We start from the raw sequence: 19,616 nt of genomic DNA, 5'->3' as shown, positions 1-19,616 counted from the left end.
GCCAAATTGGTACCTAAGGTGACACCCGATCTACACAAAGAACTCTGGCTCTTCTGCTCTTCTGGCTAGCACCATCCTTTGTCTACAGTTCCATTTGACAAAGACTTGGGCGGTCTGGCAGGATCCACGCCTAAGCCAAGCGTGATTGCCTTATGTAGACGTTTGAAACAGCTGCTGAGTACGTGAGCCTCTCGCTTCTCTGTCATGGAGTCTGGCAGTGCAGGGAAATGGTCACTGATGATGTTAGCCCACCAACGGGGCTTTCATGGTCAAGGCTGGAAACCATCTGCCCGGACAGTTCCTGACGGCACAACGTCTTCCACTGCAACGGCCGAGGTGGGGCACACACGGAGCAGCTGGAAATCCATCTGTCCTCCTGGCTAGCACTCTTCCAGAGACATAGAATGCTGTTGTAATATTGTGGCTGTTAGTATTCACATGAGACTCTTAAAAAATCGTAGGTAAGACCCACGTTTCACAGCCGATGTGTGAGTTGAAACTCCATGCACCCTGGCAACCAAACCAGTGATCATGATGCCCGTATAAATGAAAAATTGGGGGCTCTCCATCACCATGCATTGCGTTACTGCATGGAAAGCAAAGGTCCCCCGTGCAAGCACCAGTCGTTTCCGACTCTGGGATGCTGCTGCTTTCACAACGTTTTCACAGCAGACTTTTTACAGGGCGGTTTGCCATTGCCTTCCCAGTCTTTTACACTTTCCCCCCAGCAAGCTGGGGACTCATTTGACAGACCTCGGAAGGATGGAAGGCTGAGTCAACCATGGCGCCGCTATTGCTGCATGAAGTGCGAGCAATTTAAGGTGCAATCAGGCCTGAATTGATTTATTGCCTCCTGCAAAAGAGATTAAACGGGAGGTATCAGCCACCTGAACTCTTTTACATCCACCCCCTTGTGCCCTCCCCTTATCTGTTAATGACAGAGCAAAGGCTACTTCTTTTCTAGCCAAGAAGTTCCTGGTGAAGTTTTGGGAAGGAAGGGGGAAACGTTTCTCGCTCTGTTTTCCCACACTTGCCATTTCTAAGGGCCAAAGTACATGTTCACTCTGACACAAGTCATGCCCTGTGAGTCCGGTTCTGACTCTCAGACATCTGCTCAGGCAGGGACTATCTGTGAAAAACCTCTTGGTCGCTGTGAAGGAGAAAGAGGTACTTGAGCTTTCCCTACTGTGCGGTTTTTGACAGTGGAAATGGCCACAGGGTTTGATCCTTTCTCAGGCTCCATCGACTGGCATAGATGGCACAGGAAGAAGAAGAAGAAGAAGAAGAAGAAGAAGAAGAAGAAGAAGAAGAAGAAGAAGAAGAAGAAGAAGAAGAAGAAGAAGAAGAAGAAGAAGAAGAAGAAGAAGAAGAAGAAGAAATTGGATTTATTTTTTTGGTATAAAACAATTTTTATTGGTAACATATGATAATATCTTACAACTTTTAAAAAAACTTATTTACCCCATATATTACTTTCCACCCATATATTCCACCCTCCACTCTGAATCTCAGAGTCTTGGAGCAGCTCACAATCTCCTTTATCTTCCTCCCTCACAACAGACACCCTGTGAGGTGGGTGGGGCTGAGAGAGCTCTCACAGTATCTGCCCTTTCAAGGACAGCTCTGCGAGAGCTACGGCTGGCCCAAGGCCATTCCAGCAGCTGGAAGGGGAGGAGTGGGGAATCAAACCCGGTTCTCCCTGATAAGAGAGCTCTGGCTGACCCAAGGCCATTCCAGCAGCTGCAAGTGGAGGAGTGGGGAATCAAACCCAGTTCTCCCAGATAAGAGTCCATGCACTTAACCACTACACCAAAAAACTGGCTCAAACTGGAAGGAAGCCTGAAGCAACTTCTTCTCCCTCTCAGCATCTGGAGGCACACAGATTGACTGTTTTGAAAGGCTAGTCTGTGGGTAAATTGTGTTCAGTTTTGGGCACCACATTTTAAGAAGGATACAGACCAGCTGGAATGGGTCCAGAGGAGGGCGACAAAGACGGTGAGGGGTCTGGAGACTAAAAGGTCCTACGAGGAAAGGTTGAAGGAGCTGGGGATGTTTAGCCTGGAGAGAAGGCGGATGAGAGGTGATATGATCACCATCATCAAATACTTGAAGGGCTATCATCTAGAGGCTGGTGTGGAATTGTTTTCTGTGGTCCTGGAAGGTAGGACCAGAACCAACAGGTTGAAATTAAATCAAAAGAGTTTCCGGCTCAACATTAGGAAGAACTTCCTGACCGTTAGAGCAATTCCTCAGTGGAACAGGAGAGCCAGTTTGGTGTAGTGGTTAAGTGTGCGGACTCTTATCTGGGAGAACCGAGTTTGATTCCCCACTCCTCCACTTGCACCTGCTAGAATGGCCTTGGGTCAGCCAGAGCTCTGGCAGAGGTTGTCCTTGAAAGGGCAGCTGCTGTGAGAGCCCTCTCCAGCCCCACCCACCTCACAGGGTGACTGTTGTGGGGGAGGAAGGGAAAGGAGATTGTGAGCCGCTCTGAGACTCTTTGGAGTGGAGGGCGGGATATAAATCCAATATCTTCTTCTTCTTCCTCGGGAGGTGGTGGGCTCTCCTTCCTTGGAGGTTTTTCAACAGAGGCTAGATGGCCATCTGACAGCAATGAAGATCCTGGGAATTTAGGGGGAGGGGTTTGTGAGTTTCCTGCATTGTGCAGGGGGTTGGACTAGATGACCCTAGAGGTCCCTTCCAACTCTATGATTGTATGATTCTAAATGCATGACTGAGACCGGCACGTGAGACACAACTCATGTTACCTGAAGCTTGTTGCTAACATTAGGTTGCAACCTGTGAGCTCACAACCAAAAAGCTTCCAGTGGTTCAAAACATTCAGATGCGGAGAAGGCGTTAAAAAGCAAATGCAAGCTACAGACAAAACCATCGAAACAAGCTTGCCGACAGACTCTAGAGTAGGGGTGGCCAAATGTACGAGCCACATAGAATAAATGTCAGATGTTTGAGAGCCACAAGACATGAACATCAGAAGTTGGAAGGAAGGAAGGAACACAAACAGATGTGGAGGGGAGGTGGAAAGAAAGAAACTTTGAATTCATTCTCCAAGCTGCCATCTGGCTTGACTTGGAGAAGAGATTTAAAGAGACAAATGCCTTCTCCAAGCCAGCCAATGGAGGTTGTGGGAGCTTCAAGAGCCACACAATACGTGTGACAGAGCCACTGTGGCTCCCAAGCCACCGTTTGGTTACCTCTGCTCTAGAGGCATCCTCTCTAGCAAATCTCTTTGCCCCCCCTTCAACCAATGCCGGGAACACAAACGCCAGTAGTTCTGAGCAGGAGAATGGGTGGGGAACAGCCACACCGTTACACAAGATAAGACAGGAGATAAAATTTGTGCAACGTGCGATGTGGCTCCCAGAAACGTTTTATTTAGAACCCAGCAGTCCATTTGTTTCTGGCAGCAACGGGAATGGCCCTCGATAACGTCCTAGCAACGCTGGTTATTGACATCTCCCCTGACCTTGGGGGCTTGCCCTCCCCTTGGGTACTTCCCCCCCCCCCATTCCAGTTTTCCTGGAAGTCAGCCAAATAGATAGGGAGAGTTCTGGATTTATGCAAATTGTTTCCCTTCTCCCTTCCTATAAGTAGTCCAAGGAAGCAGATCCGCACTACACAGGCGAGTTCAGACTCCAGGTACAACTACTCCAGTTCAACTTTCCAGGAAAGAGAGCAGCGAACAGGTGAGTTTTGAGATCTCCACGGTCTGGTGTCGTGGTTAAGTGTGTGGACTTCAACATATTTAGCAATGATTTGGATGGAGGAATAGAGGGCATGCTTATTAAATTTGCAGAGGATACTAAATTGGGAGGGGTTGCAAACACAGAAGAAGACAGAAACAGGATACAGGATGACCTTGACAGGCTGGAAAACTGGGCTAAAATAAATAAAATGAATTTTAACAGGGATAAATCTAAAGTTCTGCATTTAGGTAGGAAAAATCCAATGCATGGTTATAGGATGGGAGAGACTTGTCTTAGCAGTAGTTTGTGCGAAAAGGATCTAGGGGTCTTAGTGGACCATACGCTGAACATGAGTCAACAGTGTGGCTAAAAAAGGCAAATGCAATTTTGGGCTGTATCAACAGAAGTCTAGTGTCCACATCACGTGATGTGATGGTATTGCTTTACTCTGTTCTGGTAAGACCTCCCCAGGAGTATTGTGTTCAGTTTTGGGCACCACATTTTAAAAAGGAGATAGACAAGCTGGAACGGGTCCAGAGGAGGGCAATGAAGATGGGGAGGGGTCTGGAGACCAAGTCCTCTGAGGAAAGGAGCTGGGGATGTTTAGCCTGAAGAGGAGGTGGCTGAGAGGTGATATGATCACCATCTTCAAGTACTTGAAGGGCTGTCATCTAGAGGATGGTGTGGAATTGTTTTCTGTGGCCCCAGAAGGTAGTACCAGGACGAATGGGTTGAAATTAAATCAAAAGAGTTTCCGGCTCAACATAAGGAAGAACGATTCCTCAGTGGAACAGGCTTCATCAGGAGGTAGTGGGCTCTCTTTCCTTGGAGGTTTTTAAACAGAGGCTAGATGGCCATCTGACAGCAATGAAGATCCTGTGAATTTAGGGAGAGGTATTTGTGAGTTTCCTGCATTGTGCAGGGGGTTGGCCTAGATGACCCTGGCGATCCCTTCCAACTCTTTGATTCTATGAAATTTTATTTCTATGAAATAGACTTCTAATCTGGAAGAATTGGGTTTGGTTCCCCACTCCTCCTCCACATTCACCTGCTGGAGTGACTTGGTTAGTCCCAGTTCTCTCAGAGCTGTTCTGCTCAAGAGCAGTTTCTGTCAGAGCTCTCTCAGCCTCTCCTGCTTCACAGGATGTGTGTTGTAGGGAAGGGAAGGGAAAGGAGATTGTAAGATGCTCTGAGACTTCTTCAGGTAGTGAAGGGCAGGGTATAAATCCAATATCATCTTCTTTTTCTATTTTTTCCTTTCTGGGCGGTGCTTCTCCTCTGTCACTACTGGACAAAGCTAGTGGTCCTTAAAATTGGGGAAGGGAAGTTTGGACAGATAGGCTGACAAACCAGCCATGCTCTGCTTCGAGGTTCATATTGTAGGGCAGGGGTGTCAAACATGTGGCCTAGGGGCCGAATCAGGCCCCCAGAGGGCTCCTATCAGGCCCCCAAGCAACTGGCTGTCATCTGCTTCCTTCTCACTCTCTCTTGCTTCCTTCGCATCACAGCTTGCTCAATTGCACAGGAGCTACAGAGCAAAACCTCTGTTTTCTCCATTGGCTGAGGCTCCTCCCTTGGGGAGGAACGGGGGAGGGGGGAGGGAGAGCTTGCTTTGCCAGGCTGTCTCAATTGCACAGTGGAGCTACTGAGCCAAGCCTCTCTTCCTTCTATTGGCTGAGGCTCCTCACTCCCCCTGGGAAGAAAGGAAAGAGCCAGAGCTTCCTTTGCCCAGTTTCTGGATCCCATGGGAGAAATACATAGAAAGCATCTTTACGACCAATGAGTGCTAACGTTTTAAGCATTTTTTACATTTTAAAATATGTACATTTGTATTTGTCTGTGTTCTTTATAAACTGTATATCTCTGTTACTTTATCTTAAATTAGGACACACATGGCCCAGCCCAACAAGGTCTCATTTATGCCAGATCTGGCCCTCATCACAAATGAATTTGACAACCCTGGGGTCTCAAAATCATAAGAGTGGTAAAACCGGGTGGCAGTATGGCTGCTCAGAGCAGAAATATGCAGCCACCCCATCCATGAGAGATGGCCATTCAGCCCTTGGCCTAAAAACCTTTCGTGAAAGAAAGGGGAGGGACGGTGGCTCAGTGGTGGAGCATCTGCTTGGGAAGCAGAAGGTCCCAGGTTCAATCCTCAGCATCTCCAACTAAAAAGGGTCCAGGCAAATAGGTGTGAAAAACCTCAGCTTGAGACCCTGGAGAGCCGTTGCCAGTCTGAGAAGACAATACTGACTTTGATGGACCAAAGGTCTGATTCAGTATAAGGCAGCTTCATATGTTCATATGTTCAATCCATCACTTCCTGATGCAATCCGCTGTTCAACAGTTCTTACCACCATTGGAAAAGTTCTCTGGAGAGCCAGTTTGGTGTAGTGGTTAAGTGTGTGGACTCTTATCTGGGAGAACCGGGTTTGATTCCCCACTCCTCCACTCGCAGCTGCTGGGATGGCCTTGGGTCAGCCAGAGCTCTCTTATCTGGGAGAACCGGGTTTGATTCCCCCCTCCTCCACTTTCAGCTGCTGGAATGGCCTTGGGTCAGCCAGAGCTCTCTTATCTGGAAGAACCGGGTTGGATTCCCCCCTCCTCCCCTTGCAGCTGCTGGAATGGCCTTGGGTCAGCCATAGCTCTCACAGAGTTGTCCTTGAAAGGGCAGCTTCCACGAGAGCTCTCTCAGCCCCACCCACCTCACAGGGTGTTTGTTGTGGGGGAGGAAGATAAGGGAGATTGTAAGCTGCTCTGAGACTCTGGGATTCAGAGTGAAGGGCGGGGTATAAATCAATATCTTCTCTTAACAGTTATCTAAAACCTACTTATAATTGCCACCTGTTGGTTCTAGATCTGCCACCTGGAACAAAAGTGTAGCGTCTTGTGCTTAAACAAAGCACCACGCGGCCCCGCAGTAAAGGGCGACCAGGGGGAGTCCCAAAAGAGAAGAAACTTGTTCTATGCTCCATATCTCAGTCCTTTAGATGTTCGAACACAGCAGTTGCGTCTCCCTTTAGTGTCCTCTGGGCAAGAACAAATGTGCCAGTTGTCTCAACTAGTCTGCACAGAGCTTGGTTTCCAGACCCAAGACAATCTTGGCAGCCCATGTCTGGACACAGTCTAGTTTATTGACGTCTCTCTCAAAATGGGGGACCCAGAACTGGATGCAGAACTTCAGACAAAGCCTGACCAGGGCAGAACAGAACAGGACTCTTACTTCCCATGATCTTGACACTCCTCTTCTGTTAACGCAGCCCAAGATCGGGTTTGCTTTTCCAGCTGATATTCAGCGTGAGAGTTTTTTTCTCATGTACTGCCACACAATTTCATTTAAAACCTTCTTTCCTTTCTGCTCTGAGACATGCATGGGATAGAGAAGGTAGAGAAAGAAGTCCTTTTCTTCCTTTCTCATAATACGAGAACTTGTGAGCACTCCATGATATTGCTGAGCAGTCAGGTTAGAAAGGATAAAAGGAAGTCCTTCTTCACCCAAAGGGTGATGAACAAGTGGAATTCACTGCCACAGGAGGTGGTGGTGGCTACAAGCATAGCCAGCTTCAAGAGGGGATTGGATAAGCACATGGAGAAGAGGTCTATCAGCCACAGTGTATTGTTGGAACTCTCTGTCTGGGGCAGTGATGCTCTGTATTCTTGGTGCTTGGGAGGGACAACATAGTGAAGACTTCTAATATCCTGGCCCCACTGGTGGAACTCCTGATAGCATCTGGGCTTTTTGGCCCCTGTGTGTCGGACTGCATGGGCCATTGGCCTGATCCAACATGGCTTCTCTTATGTTTCTCTCTCCTTGTTTTACAGGAAATCAAGAAGATGGGACAGGTCGTCTACCTTGGCCTCTGCCTCCTGAGCTGCCTGCTCTTGAACCCCCTGGTGGAAGGTGAGTTTTAGGAGAAACAGATAAGCAAACCATTAGTTTGATGCTTTATCTCACCATGTTATCCCATTACTGCAACCTGCCAATCATCTGAATTGTAATCAGTGGTTATTGTGGGGGCTACAGGCCTTGTCTCTGTTGTTGCCTTTCCCCAGCCCAGTTCGTGTGTCTTTGGGAGTTGTTGGACCGAAGTTGCGAACTCTGCCTTTGTAATTTCCTGGTGATTTGGGGAGTGGAGCCTGGGGAGGAGAGGGAGGCCGCATAATGCCATAGGCTCCGCCCCCCCAAAACTGCCATTTTCTCCAGGGACAATTTCTGTCAACTGGAGGTAAACTGTAATTCCAGGAGATCTCCAGGACCCACCTGGAGGTTGGCAACCCCTAGCAGGACAGCAGAAAATGTAAGCCTGGGGAGCTGTTTTGGCACTGGGAAGAAGTTACCCACTTATTTTCTTTGTTCCACAGGAGTGGGGCACATGTTTAGGGTTGTCAGAGATAGCGTTGTGCTTCATCGCACTTTAATGAGGCCAGAAAACCCTTTGCAACAGTTCCAGTACAAGCTCTTTGAGCTCAAAACTGGAGGGAAAGGAGGATTCAAACGTCCTTCCTGTTTTCCAAAAGGAAACCCTTGTTGCTGGTTGTCCCTCGGGCAATTTCCCCTCTAGGAATAATTTGCACGGCTTATGTCACATCTCAATGCATTCCATGTCCATCAAGGACTGACTTGTGCAGGACTTCTGCAGCTGGTGTGTGCTGAACGGGAAGTAGGGGATGGGGGTGGACCAGCACAACAAGTAAAGGATATGCTGGAGAAGCTGCGACTGCATCAGCAAGCCTAATTGGAACCCTTAAAGGCAGAGGACAGGGAATGTTTCGGAGTTATGCCTCAGCTAGGGTTGCCAAGTCCAATTCAAGAAATATCTGGGGACTTTGGGGGTGGAGTCAGGAGACATTGGGGTGGAGCCAGGAGCAAGGGTGTGACAAGCACAATTGAACTCCGAAGGGAGTTTTGGCCATCGCATTTCAAGGGACCGCACATCTTTTAAATGCCTTCCTTCCATAGGAAATAAGGAAGGATAGGAGCACCTTCTTTGGGGGCTCATAGAATTGGACCCCCTGGTCCAATCTTTTTGAAACTTAGAGAGCATTTTGGGGAGAGCCACTGGATACTATACTGAAGATCTGGTGCCTCTACCTCAAAAAACAGGGCCCCCAAGAGCCCCAGATACCCGTGGATAAATTCTTCATTATTTTCTATGGGAATAAGTCTCCATAGGGAATCATGAGTATCCAGCAGACATTTCCCTCCCCTCCTCCCCGCTTTCTGATGACCCTGAAGCGGGGGGAGGGCCTCCAAACCAGGGGATCCCCTGCCCCCACCTGGGGATTAGCAACCCTAGCCTTGGCTCATAAACCTTGGTTCTCCGTGCGTCTCCACTGAATCCAGATGGTATCTGGGCTCGTATCCTGTTGCAATTGTGGCTGTCTTGCTCCCTCTTTCTCTCTCTTATAGGTGCCCAGAACGGCACAGTAGTGGAAGGCCGTGCTCGATGTCCTCCCAATGTGCTGTACTACAAGCAGTTCTGTTACCAATTTGTAAACAGCTATGTCTCCTGGCATCTTGCAGAGGTAAAGGGGGGGGGGGTCCTTAGTGTTTTATGACGGGGCAGGGGGAGTTCCAGCAGAAGGCACAGGAAGTGTGAGCAGAGAAGCAGCATCCGGTAACTTGTGAGGGCCAGATGTCATGAGAAAGATAGATAGATAAATTTATTGTCATTGCTCTCAACAAAAAGAGAGCAACGAAATGAGGTGCTCTTCCACAAACATACCAACACATCAACACACACACAAAAAAACATATTCATAAACCATTTAAATACATCTAAAACCATTTAAACCATTTAAATAAAGAAGATAAAGAAGATTGTAGCCTGCTCTGAGAGTCTGTCCTTGAAAGGGAAGCTTCTGGGAGAGCCCTCTCAGCCCCACCCACCTCAAAGGGTGTTTGTTGTGGGGGAGGAAGGGAAAGGAGATTGTAGGCCACTCTGAGACTCTGTCCTTGAAAGGGCAGCTTCTGTGAGAGACCTCTCAGCCCCACCCACCTCACAGGGTGTCTGTTGTGGGGGAGGAAGGGAAAGGAGATTGTGAGCCGCTCTGAGGGTCTTCGGAGTGGAGGGCGGGATATAAATCCAATATCTTCTTCTTCTTTATGCCAGTAGCTCACAAAGTAGTTTTAGCTCACAAGATTCCATAGTTTCGAGAAGAAGGAGTAGTAGATTTATACCCCACTCTTCTCTCCGAATCAGAGTCTCAGAGCGTCTTACAATATCCTTTATCTTCTTTCCCCACAACAGACACCCTGTGAGGTGGGTGGGGCTGAGAGAGCTCTCCTAGAAGCTGCCCTTTCATGGACAACTCCTGCGAGAGCTATGGATGTGTTGGTGCTATATAATATCATAAGATACAATATAGAAATCATTACAAAATACAACAATGAGACATCATTGCCAGAACCATCCAGGGGCCTCATAAAGTATCTGTAAATCAGAAGTATTTTAAATATCATATGGTCTCATGAAGATAGATTCAGGTGGGTAACCATGTTGGTTTGAAGCGGCAGGACAAAGTTTGAGTCGAGGGGCACCTTGAAGACCAACAGAGTTTAATTCTGGGTATGAGCTTTCGTGCACATGTACAAGAGAGCCAGTTTGGTGTCGTGGTTATCTGAAAGAACCAGGTTTGATTTCCCACTCCTCCACTTGCAGCTGCTGGGATGGCCTTGGGTCAGCCATAGCTCTCTTATCTGGGAGAACCGGGTTGGATTCCCCACTCCTTCCCTTGCAACCGCTGGAATGGCCTTGGGTCAGCCATAGCTCTCGCAGAGCTGTCCTTGAAAGTGCAGCTGCTGTCAGAGCTCTCTCAGCCCCACCCACCTCACAGGTGTCTGTTGTGGGGGGAGAAGATAAAGGAGATTTTGAGCCGCTCTCTTAAGATTCAGAATGGAGGGTGGGATATAAATCTAATATCTTCTTCTAAGACAGTCAGTTTGGTGTAGTGGTTAAATGCACGGACTCTTATCTGGGAGAATTGGGGTTTTTTTTATAACTCACAATTTTTATTATCTTTAAACACATTATATCCAAAGCGAAGCATATGAAGATAAAAATAAAATCATTTTCACTTATAAAACATACAGAAAAGTGAAAACAGAAACAAAAATAAAAATTACATACAAAAATAGTTAACTCGGGTTACATGTTTACATCATGTTCCAATATCTGCTTAATGCAGAATAAAGTCCAGATATTTTGTTGGAATCAATAAACAGGGCAAAGATTTTTCATTATATATGCAAAAAAAGCAAACCATTTTTCGACAAAGGTATCAGTTAATAATGGATTTTCATATTTCAAAATACAGGATGCCAACTTATCTTGAATCAAGAGATCCCAGACATTCTCAATCCATTATCAAATACTAGGGCTTTTGTCAGATTTCCAGCATTGAACTGGGTTTGATTCCCCAGTCTTCCACTTGCAGCTGCTGGAATGGCTTTGGGTCAGCCAGAGCTCTGGCAGAGTTGTCCTTGAAAGGGAAGTGTCTGGGAGAGCTCTCTCAGCCTCACCCACCTCACAGAGGAAGATAAAGGAGATTGTAAGCCGCTCTGAGGCTCTGATTCAGAGAGAAGGGAGGGTATAAATCTACTGTCTTCTTCTTCAGATCTGAAGAAACCAAATCAAACAGGGAGGACCCTCATGCCTCCCCATTATATGCTGTTTTAATGCAACATTTGTTTTGGCCTCATATCAAATAATTAGGAAACGCCTTTTTGTAATGATTCTAATATGTATTAAAAACCCACACAAGTCTAGTGATTGCAGGGAAATGCAGGGGCCGCATATCAGCAGTGATGCGTTTGGGGCGTGTGTGAGAGGAACGATTCTGCACCCGAAGAAACCAAAGATTCTTTGCCAAGTTGGGGCTGACTCAGTTCTTTCGTTGGGGGGCTTGATGTCGTGATCCCGCCCCCCCCCCCACAGCTGTGCAGTCCACAACTGTCTGTTGTGTATGTGTGTGAGGGGGAGGTAAAGGAGATTCTTCTTCTCTCAAAGCCCCGCCGCCCCGTCAGCTGGCTTGGAGAAGACATTTGTCTCTTTAAATCACTTTTCTAAGTCAAGCCAGCCAGAGGCTTGGAGAATGCATTTAAAGTTTATGGTCGAGGACCTGTCTACCTCAGGGACCGTCTCTCCCTATATGAACCCCAGAGAGCACTGAGGTCAGCTGGAAAAAACTTGCTGACTATCCCCGGACCAAGAGAGGTGAAGTTGCAATGCACCCGCAATCGGGCCTTCTCCTCTGTGGCCCCGAGCTTATGGAACCAACTTCCAGAGGAAATGCGGGCCCTGCGGGATCTTGAACAATTCCGCAGGGCCTGCAAGACTTTCCTCTTCCGACTGGCTTTCGATGATGTAGAAAATTAAGTACTAATGATACCGCCATCATAATAAAGAACAAATAGCAATAGCATTAGCACTTTTATAACTGTAATTAATTTTAAATCTATTAGAATTTTAATGTTGAATGTAACCTTGTTTTTATACAATGGAATGTTACTGTTACTGTTAGCCGCCCTGAGCCTGCCCCGGCGGGGAGGGCGGGATATAAATAAAATTATCTAATCTAATCTAATCTAAGTTAAAGTTGCTTTCTTTCCACCCAGTAACTGTGACTGCTTCTTTCTTCTCTTTGCAGGTCAACTGTCAGGGCATAGCTTCCGGGCCCGAAGCTCACCTGGCTTCTCTTCTTTCGCAAAATGAGGGGAAAATAGTCGCCTCCTACCTGAATAGCAAGAGTGCCAGCAACGTCTGGGTTGGTCTGGAGGGCACCCGCAACAATGGGGTAGGTGCCCCACTTAAGACCCTTTGCCACAGTTTCCAGCCTCCAGGTTAGGATTGCCAATCCCCAGGTGGAGGCAGGGGATCCCCCGGTTTGGAAGTCCTCCCCACCCTTCAAAGTCATCAGAAAGCAAGGGGAGGGGAGGGACTTATTCCCATAGGGTATAATAGCTAATTGATCCACTGGTATCTGGGGCTCTGGAGAGGCTGTTTTTTGAGGTAGAGGCACCAAATTTTTAGCATAGCACCCAATGCCTCTCCCCGAAATACCCCTCAAGTTTCGAAAAGATTGGACCATGGAGTCCAATTCTATGAGCCCCCAAAGAAGGTGCCTCTATCCTTCATTATTTCCTATGGAAGGCAGGCATTTAAAAAGTCCCTTTAAATGTGATGGTCAGAACTCCCTTTGGAGTTCAATTATGCTGGTCACACCCTTGCTCCAGGCTCCGCCCCCAAAGTCCCCAGATATTTCCTGAATTGGACTTGGAAACCTTACTCCAGCTGGGGCCTGGAGATCTCCCAGTTTTACAACTTGATCTCCAGCTGGCAGAGATCAGCTCCCCTGGAGGAAATGGCTGCTTGGAAGAGTGAGCTCTCAGGCATTGTGCCATGCCAAGGCCCCTCCCCTCCCCAAACCCCGCCTTCTCCTGGCTCCACCCCCAAAGCTTCCAACCTGGGCATGTTTAGCCTGGAGAGGAGGCGGCTGAGAGGGGATAGGATCACCATCTTCAAGTCCTTGAAGGGCTGTCATATAGAGGACGGTGTGGAATTGTTTTCTGTGGCCCCAGAAGGTAGGACCAGAACCAGTGGGTTGAAATCAACAGAGGTATAGTGTCCAGATCACGTGAAGTGATGGTGTCGCTTTACTCTGCTCTAGTAAGACCTCACCTGGAGGACTGTGTTCAGTTTTGGGCACCACATTTTAAGAAGGATATAGACAAGCTGGAACAGGTCCAGAGGAGGGCGACGAAGATGGTGAGGGGTCTAGAGACCAAGTCCTATGAGGAAAGGTTGAAGGAGCTGGGCATGTTTAGCCTGGAGAGGAGGTGACTGAGAGGTGATAGGATCACCATCTTCAAGTCCTTGAAGGGCTGTCTTAGAGGATGGGGTGGAATTGTCTTCTGTGTCCCCGGAAGGTAGAACCAGAACCAATGGGTTGAAATTAAATCAAAAGAGTTTCCGGCTCAACATTAGGAAGAACTTCCTGACCATTAGAGCGATTCCTCAGTGGAACAGGCTTCCTCTTTGGGAGGTGGTGGGCTCTCCTTCCTTGGAGGTTTTAAACAGAGGTTAGATGGCCATGTAAAAACAATGGTAATCCTGTGAATTTAGGGGGAATTTAGGGGGAGGTATTTGTGAGTTTCCTGCATTGCGCAGGGAGTTGGACTAGATGACCTACCAACCTGGGTCATCTACCTAGAGGTCCCTACCAACTCTGTGAATCTATATTCTATTAGGAAGAACTTCCTGACCGTTAGAGGGATTCATTAGTGGAACAGTCTTCCTCCTCGGGAGGTGGTGGGCTCTTCTTTCTTGGAGGTTTTTAAACAGAGTCTAGATGGCCATCTGACAGCAATGGAGATCTTGTGAATTTAGGAAGAGGTGTTTGTGAGTTTTTTGCATTGTGCAGGGGGTTGAACTAAATGTCCCTTCCAACTCTATGAATCTATATTGTATTAGGAAGAACTTCCTGGCCATTAGAGGGATTCGTAAGTGGAACATGCTTCCTCAGGAGGTGGTGGGTTCTCCTTTCTTGGAGGTTTTTAAACAGTGGCTAGATGGCCATCTGACAGCAATGGTGATCCTGTGAATTTTGGGGAAATTTAAGTGGAGGTATTTGTGAGTTTCCTGCATTGTGCAGTGGGTTGGACTAGATGACCCTGGAGGTCACTTCCAACTCTGTGATTCTATGATTCTAACCTGGCAACCCTAGGCTATCCCAATGAGTCATACCTCAATATTTGGCCCCATTCGGAGACCTTTCATGACCTCTTTTCTTTTTCAATCAGTGTTCACCAGCCTACGCCAAGGGACCACCATCTCTGGGAAGCATTAATTCCTTCTCTCAGTCCTCAAAATATGCTTGTCACTTTATTGGATGATGCCCCCCCACCAGCAAAAAGTAACGATTTTCCCAGACTTGAGTCATTCAGAATTTTTAAATAGCCTTCTTGTTTCCCGGCCTGTTCAACAGACTTCAAATTAAGAAAAAGCCCCCAAATCGTTAGCTTTTTCCTACAGAAGAGATGCTCCAAGTCCTGAATCACTGGAGATCTGCTTGCCTTCTCTCTCCTTCTGTTGCCTTTTCTCACAAGATATTTCTGTAGAATTCACTGCCAAAGGAGGTGATGACAGCTACAAGCATAGCCAGTTTCAAGAGGGGATTGGATAAGCATATGGAGCAGAGGTCCATTAGTAGCTCTGAGCCACAGCTTTTCATTGGAACTCTCTGTCTGGGACAAGTGATGCTCTGTATTCTTGGAACTTGAGGGGCAACAGTGTGAGAGCTTCTAGTGTCCTGGCCCCACTGATGGACCTCCTGATGACACCTGGGTTTTTTTTTTGGGGGGGGGGGGTTGGCCACTGTGTGACACAGAGTGTTGGACTGGATGGGCCATTGGCCTGATACAACATAGCTTCTCTTATATTCTTCTGTGACACAGAGTGTTGGACTGGATGGGCCATTGGCCTGATCCAACATGGCTTCTCTTATGTTCTTATGTGACAGAGGTGTTGGACTGGATGGGCCATTGGCCTGATCCACCATGGCTTCTCTTACATTCTTATGTCTGGGGCAGTGATGCTCTGTCTTCTTGGTGCTTGGGGTGGGGGGGGGCAACAGTGTGAAGGCTTCTAGTGTCCTGGGCCCACTGGTGGACCTCCTGATGGCACCTGGGTTTTTTTGGGCCATTGTGTGACACAGAATGTTGGACTGGATGGACCATTGGCCAGATCCAACATGGCTTCTCTTATGTTCTTATTTGACACAGAGTGTTGGACTGGATGGGCCATTGGCCTGATCCAACATGGCTTCTCTTATGTTCTTCTGTGACACAAAGTGATGGATTGGATGGGCCATTGGCCTGATCAAACATGGCTTTTCTTATGTTCTTTTGTGACACAGAGTGTTGGACTGGATGGGCCATTGGCCTGATCAAACATGGCTTCTCTTATGTTCTTCTGTGACACAGAGTGTTGGCCTGGATGGGCAACTGGCCTGATCCAACATGGCTTCTCTTACGTTCTTCTGTGACACAGAGTGTTGGACTGGATGGACCATTGGCCAGATCCAACATGGCTTCTCTTATGTTCTTATTTGACACAGAGTGTTGGACTGGATGGGCCATTGGCCTGATCCAACATGGCTTCTCTTCTGTTTTTCTGACACAAAGTGATGGATTGGATGGGCCATTGGCCTGATCAAACATGGCTTTTCTTATGTTCTTTTGTGACACAGAGTGTTGGACTGGATGGGCCATTGGCCTGATCAAACATGGCTTCTCTTATGTTCTTCTGTGACACAGAGTGTTGGACTGGATGGGCAACTGGCCTGATCCAACATGGCTTCTCTTATGTTCTTATGTTCTCTCTCACCCTCCTCAGTACATGGTCTGGGAATGGAGCGACGCATCCCCTCTCAGCTTGCCTCTCTGGGACGGCCGCAGCCTCAGCACCGCCATTTCCTCCTACGAATGTGTCGCCATGACCAACATCCAGAACACAAGTATGCGAGAAGGGTCTGGGCAAAGAAATTAAGGGGTGCGGGGTGTGTGTGTGAAGAATGCTTAGGGGAGGGATCGGGCACTTTCTGTCACCATGACACCCGTTTGATCCTCCCACTTGACACCCACATCTTGTGCCCATCCGTCTCCTCCCATATACGCCCCGGAGGTCGCTTCGTTCGGCCTCCCAAGATCTTCTGACAGTCCCCGGCCCAAGAGATGCCCGTCTTGCCTCTATGAGGGCCAGGACTTTCTTCGTCTTGGCCTCGACCTGGTGGAATCAGCTCCCAATGGATATCCCAGCCCTACATGGCTTGCTGGCTTTTCGTAGGGCCTGCAAAATGGAGCTGTTCTGCGATGTCCTTGGATGAGGCAGCGGGCATCTATTTATTGATCGGTCCACCTCCCCGCTACTGCTCTGCTGCTACTGTACTGTGATGCTGTATTGCGGTACTGTTTTGTGCTGCACCACCTTGCTGTCGTGTCATCTTGCTGACTTCCCTTCCCTTCCTTCTTCCCTTCCTCCCTTCCTCCCTCCTTTCCTTCCTTCCTTCCTTCCTCCCTCCCTCCCTCCCTCCTTTCCTTCCTTCCTTCCTTCCTTCCTTCCTTCCTCCCTCCCTCCTTTCCTTCCTTCCTTCCTTCCTTCCTTCCTCCCTCCCTTCCTTCCTTCCTTCCTTCCTCCCTCCCTTCTTTCCTTCCTTCCTTCCTTCCTTCCTTCCTCCCTTCCTCCCTCCCTCCCTCCTTTCCTTCCTTCCTTCCTTCCTTCCTTCCTTCCTTCCTTCCTTCCTTCCTTCCTTCCTCCCTCCCTCCCTCCCTCCCTTCCTTCCTCCCTCCCTCCCTCCCTCCCTTCCTTCCTTCCTTCCTTCCTTCCTTCCTTCCTTCCTTCCTTCCTCCCTCCCTCCCTCCCTCCCTCCCTTCCTTCCTCCCTTCCTCCCTTCCTCCCTCCCTCCCTCCCTCCCTTCCTTCTGTCCAAAACATTAAATAGGAGACCACAAGCTCTTAATGATGGAAAGGGTCTTTATGTTGTCTTACATAGGCACAGACTTAAGCAGTTACAGGCAATGTTCCCTCTAAGCTGCAGAGTCTTGTGAGCAAAAATTCTATGTTGTGAGCTTCTGGCATTACAGTTGTGAACTGCTGCATCAATGAGTGTGTTCTTGTGTCATCCTTCCTGAGCTGAGACAAAAAATGTGTGAGGTGGAGGCTAAAAATCTGTGAGCGGCTCATGCAAACTCAGCTTAGAGGGAACCCTGGGTACAGGTGGAGACAAAATGTGTATCCTATCTGAGCAGACTATTTATTCATGGTCTTCATTCTTGGATCCAGGGCGGAGGATTTGTTGGTGCTTTTACGTCTTCCGTACAAGAGCTTAGCAAGCTTCTCTACATGCACCTCTTAGCCCCTAACATGATCTTCTCTCTCACCCCCTTCTGCCTTCCAGATGCTCAGAAATGGGCACAGCGCACCTGTGCTGACACCTTGCCATACCTGTGCAAATACAGAGCTGGCTATTAGATCTTCAGCACCTTCAGCATCCAGATGGAAGCCAGATGTGTCTTCAACGAACAATGAAGATTCAGCCTCTTGGGGCGATGTCTCCCGTTCTTGGATGCTGCGCTATCAAGGAAGCAGTTCCAACTCCTTGCCCCAAAGAGCCACTCCCAAATTCCACCTGCAATATCCCCTTCCCCAAATGACTTTTTAATTTCTCCTCCCCTCCGCTTGCCCTGTTCTCCTGGCTTAGAAAAGAAGCTCAGGGCACTTCCAACCCAAATCCAGCAAGCTTTTAATTGCAGCGGAGTAGCCAGGTTTTCCCCTCGGAGAGCGAGTTGACCTCTTCTCCTTGAAATCTTCACCACCAGATTGGAAACCTTTCCTGTTTTCTTGCGTCAGACATGCAACCCCTCGTCGTGAAACAGAGAAATGCGTTCAGAGAGAAGATTCTTCTAGGCCACGCTGAATAGGAGCTTTGCTTAAAGCGTGGGCCACTTAGCTCATCTCTGATAGCGAAGCGTGCATGCATGAGATTAAACATGTGCAAACAGAGCATTGCTGCTCAGTGACAGCAATGCAGATCCTGTGAATTGAGGGGGGAGGTATTTGTGCGTTTCCTGTATTGTGCAGGGGGCTGGACTAGATGACCCTGGAGGTCCCTTCCAACTCTAGGATTCTATGATTTTAGGGGTTTAATGGGTTGCATGCTGTGCAGGTCTTCTGCAGCTTCTGGGCAGCTTCTGCCTTCTCTCATGTCTCTCACTCCCAGGGAGGAGAATAAATCTTCTGAGCAAAGAACGCTTGGTGTGCGTCTTTTGTGTTCATGCAGCTTTTGGGTAGGCTCGCTGGGTTTGACTCAAGAAATATCTGGGGAATTTGGGGGTGGAGGTAGGAGATTTTGGGGGTGGAGCCAGGAGCAAGGGTATGACAAGCACAATTGAACACCGAAGTAAGTTCTGGCAATCACATTTAAAGGGACCGCACACCTTTTAAAATGCCTTCCCTCCATTTGGAAATAAGGAAGGAAAGGGGCAACTTTTTGGGGGGCTCACAAAATTGAACCCCCTGGTCCAATGTTTTAGAAATTTGGAGGGTGTTTTGAGGAGAGGTACCGAATGCTACGCTGAAAACTTGGTGCCTCTACCTCAAAAAACAGCCTGCCCAGAGCCTCAGATGCCCACAGATCAATTCTCCATGATACCTTATGGGAATCAGTCTCCACAGGGAATAATGGAGTGCCCAGCAAGCATTTCCTTCCTCTCCCCCCCTCCCCCGTTTCTGATGACCCTGAAGCAAAGGGAGGGCTTCCAATCCGGGGGATCCCCTGCCCCCACCTGGAGATTGGCAACCCTGAGGGGGGAGAGGCTTCAGGTGCCTCATTCTGGTAGGGAACCTGAGTTTGGGGGGGCTGCCTCAGTCACTTTCTTAGGGGATTGGGTCCTCAGGGGACTAAGCAAGTAACTGACCCCTCAAGAATATATATGTAAATCACAAGAGTTTCTGGCTTAACATTAGGAAGAACTTCCTGACTGTTAGAGCAGTTCCTCAGTGGAACAGGCTTCCTCCCTGGGAGGTGGTGGGCTCTCCTTCCCCCCCCCCTTTTTTTTAACTTAAGAATGCTTTATTGAGTTAAGAAGTGCGATACAGATATAACAAACGAAAACCATGAGTATGCATCAAATATCAAATATCAAAACATGACACCATGAAACATTACAGAGTGCAGTTACGAAAGTAATTGACAGGACATCAATATAGTGTGGTATGAGGCATTGGGGATTCTATTATCAGCATAAACTTTATCAATGAAAGGTCGCCATTTTTCTATAAAATTTGAGGAAGCAATTTGTTGGGAACGATGAGGGCCTAAGTCATAAGTGAGCTTATCCAGTGCAAAATAATCC

At 48.1% G+C, this 19,616-nt stretch overlaps 1 protein-coding gene across 1 annotated transcript; it reads left to right on the top strand.

Annotated features, from left to right (window-relative positions):
- Window positions 1-7,538: 7,538 nt before the first annotated feature.
- Window positions 7,539-17,733, top strand: LOC132576681 (lithostathine-like). The gene is made up of 5 exons (XM_060246055.1): window positions 7,539-7,605; window positions 9,115-9,230; window positions 12,354-12,500; window positions 16,100-16,220; window positions 17,660-17,733. Exons 1-5 carry the CDS (start codon window positions 7,539-7,541, stop codon window positions 17,731-17,733), a joined length of 525 nt encoding a protein of 174 aa, XP_060102038.1.
- Window positions 17,734-19,616: the final 1,883 nt, after the last annotated feature.

Source organism: Heteronotia binoei, chromosome 8 (assembly GCF_032191835.1).
Source record: "Heteronotia binoei isolate CCM8104 ecotype False Entrance Well chromosome 8, APGP_CSIRO_Hbin_v1, whole genome shotgun sequence".
NCBI classification, from domain to species: Eukaryota; Metazoa; Chordata; class Lepidosauria; order Squamata; family Gekkonidae; genus Heteronotia; species Heteronotia binoei.
Note: the sequence above shows the minus strand (reverse complement) of the source record. Positions and strands in the feature narration are given on the sequence as shown.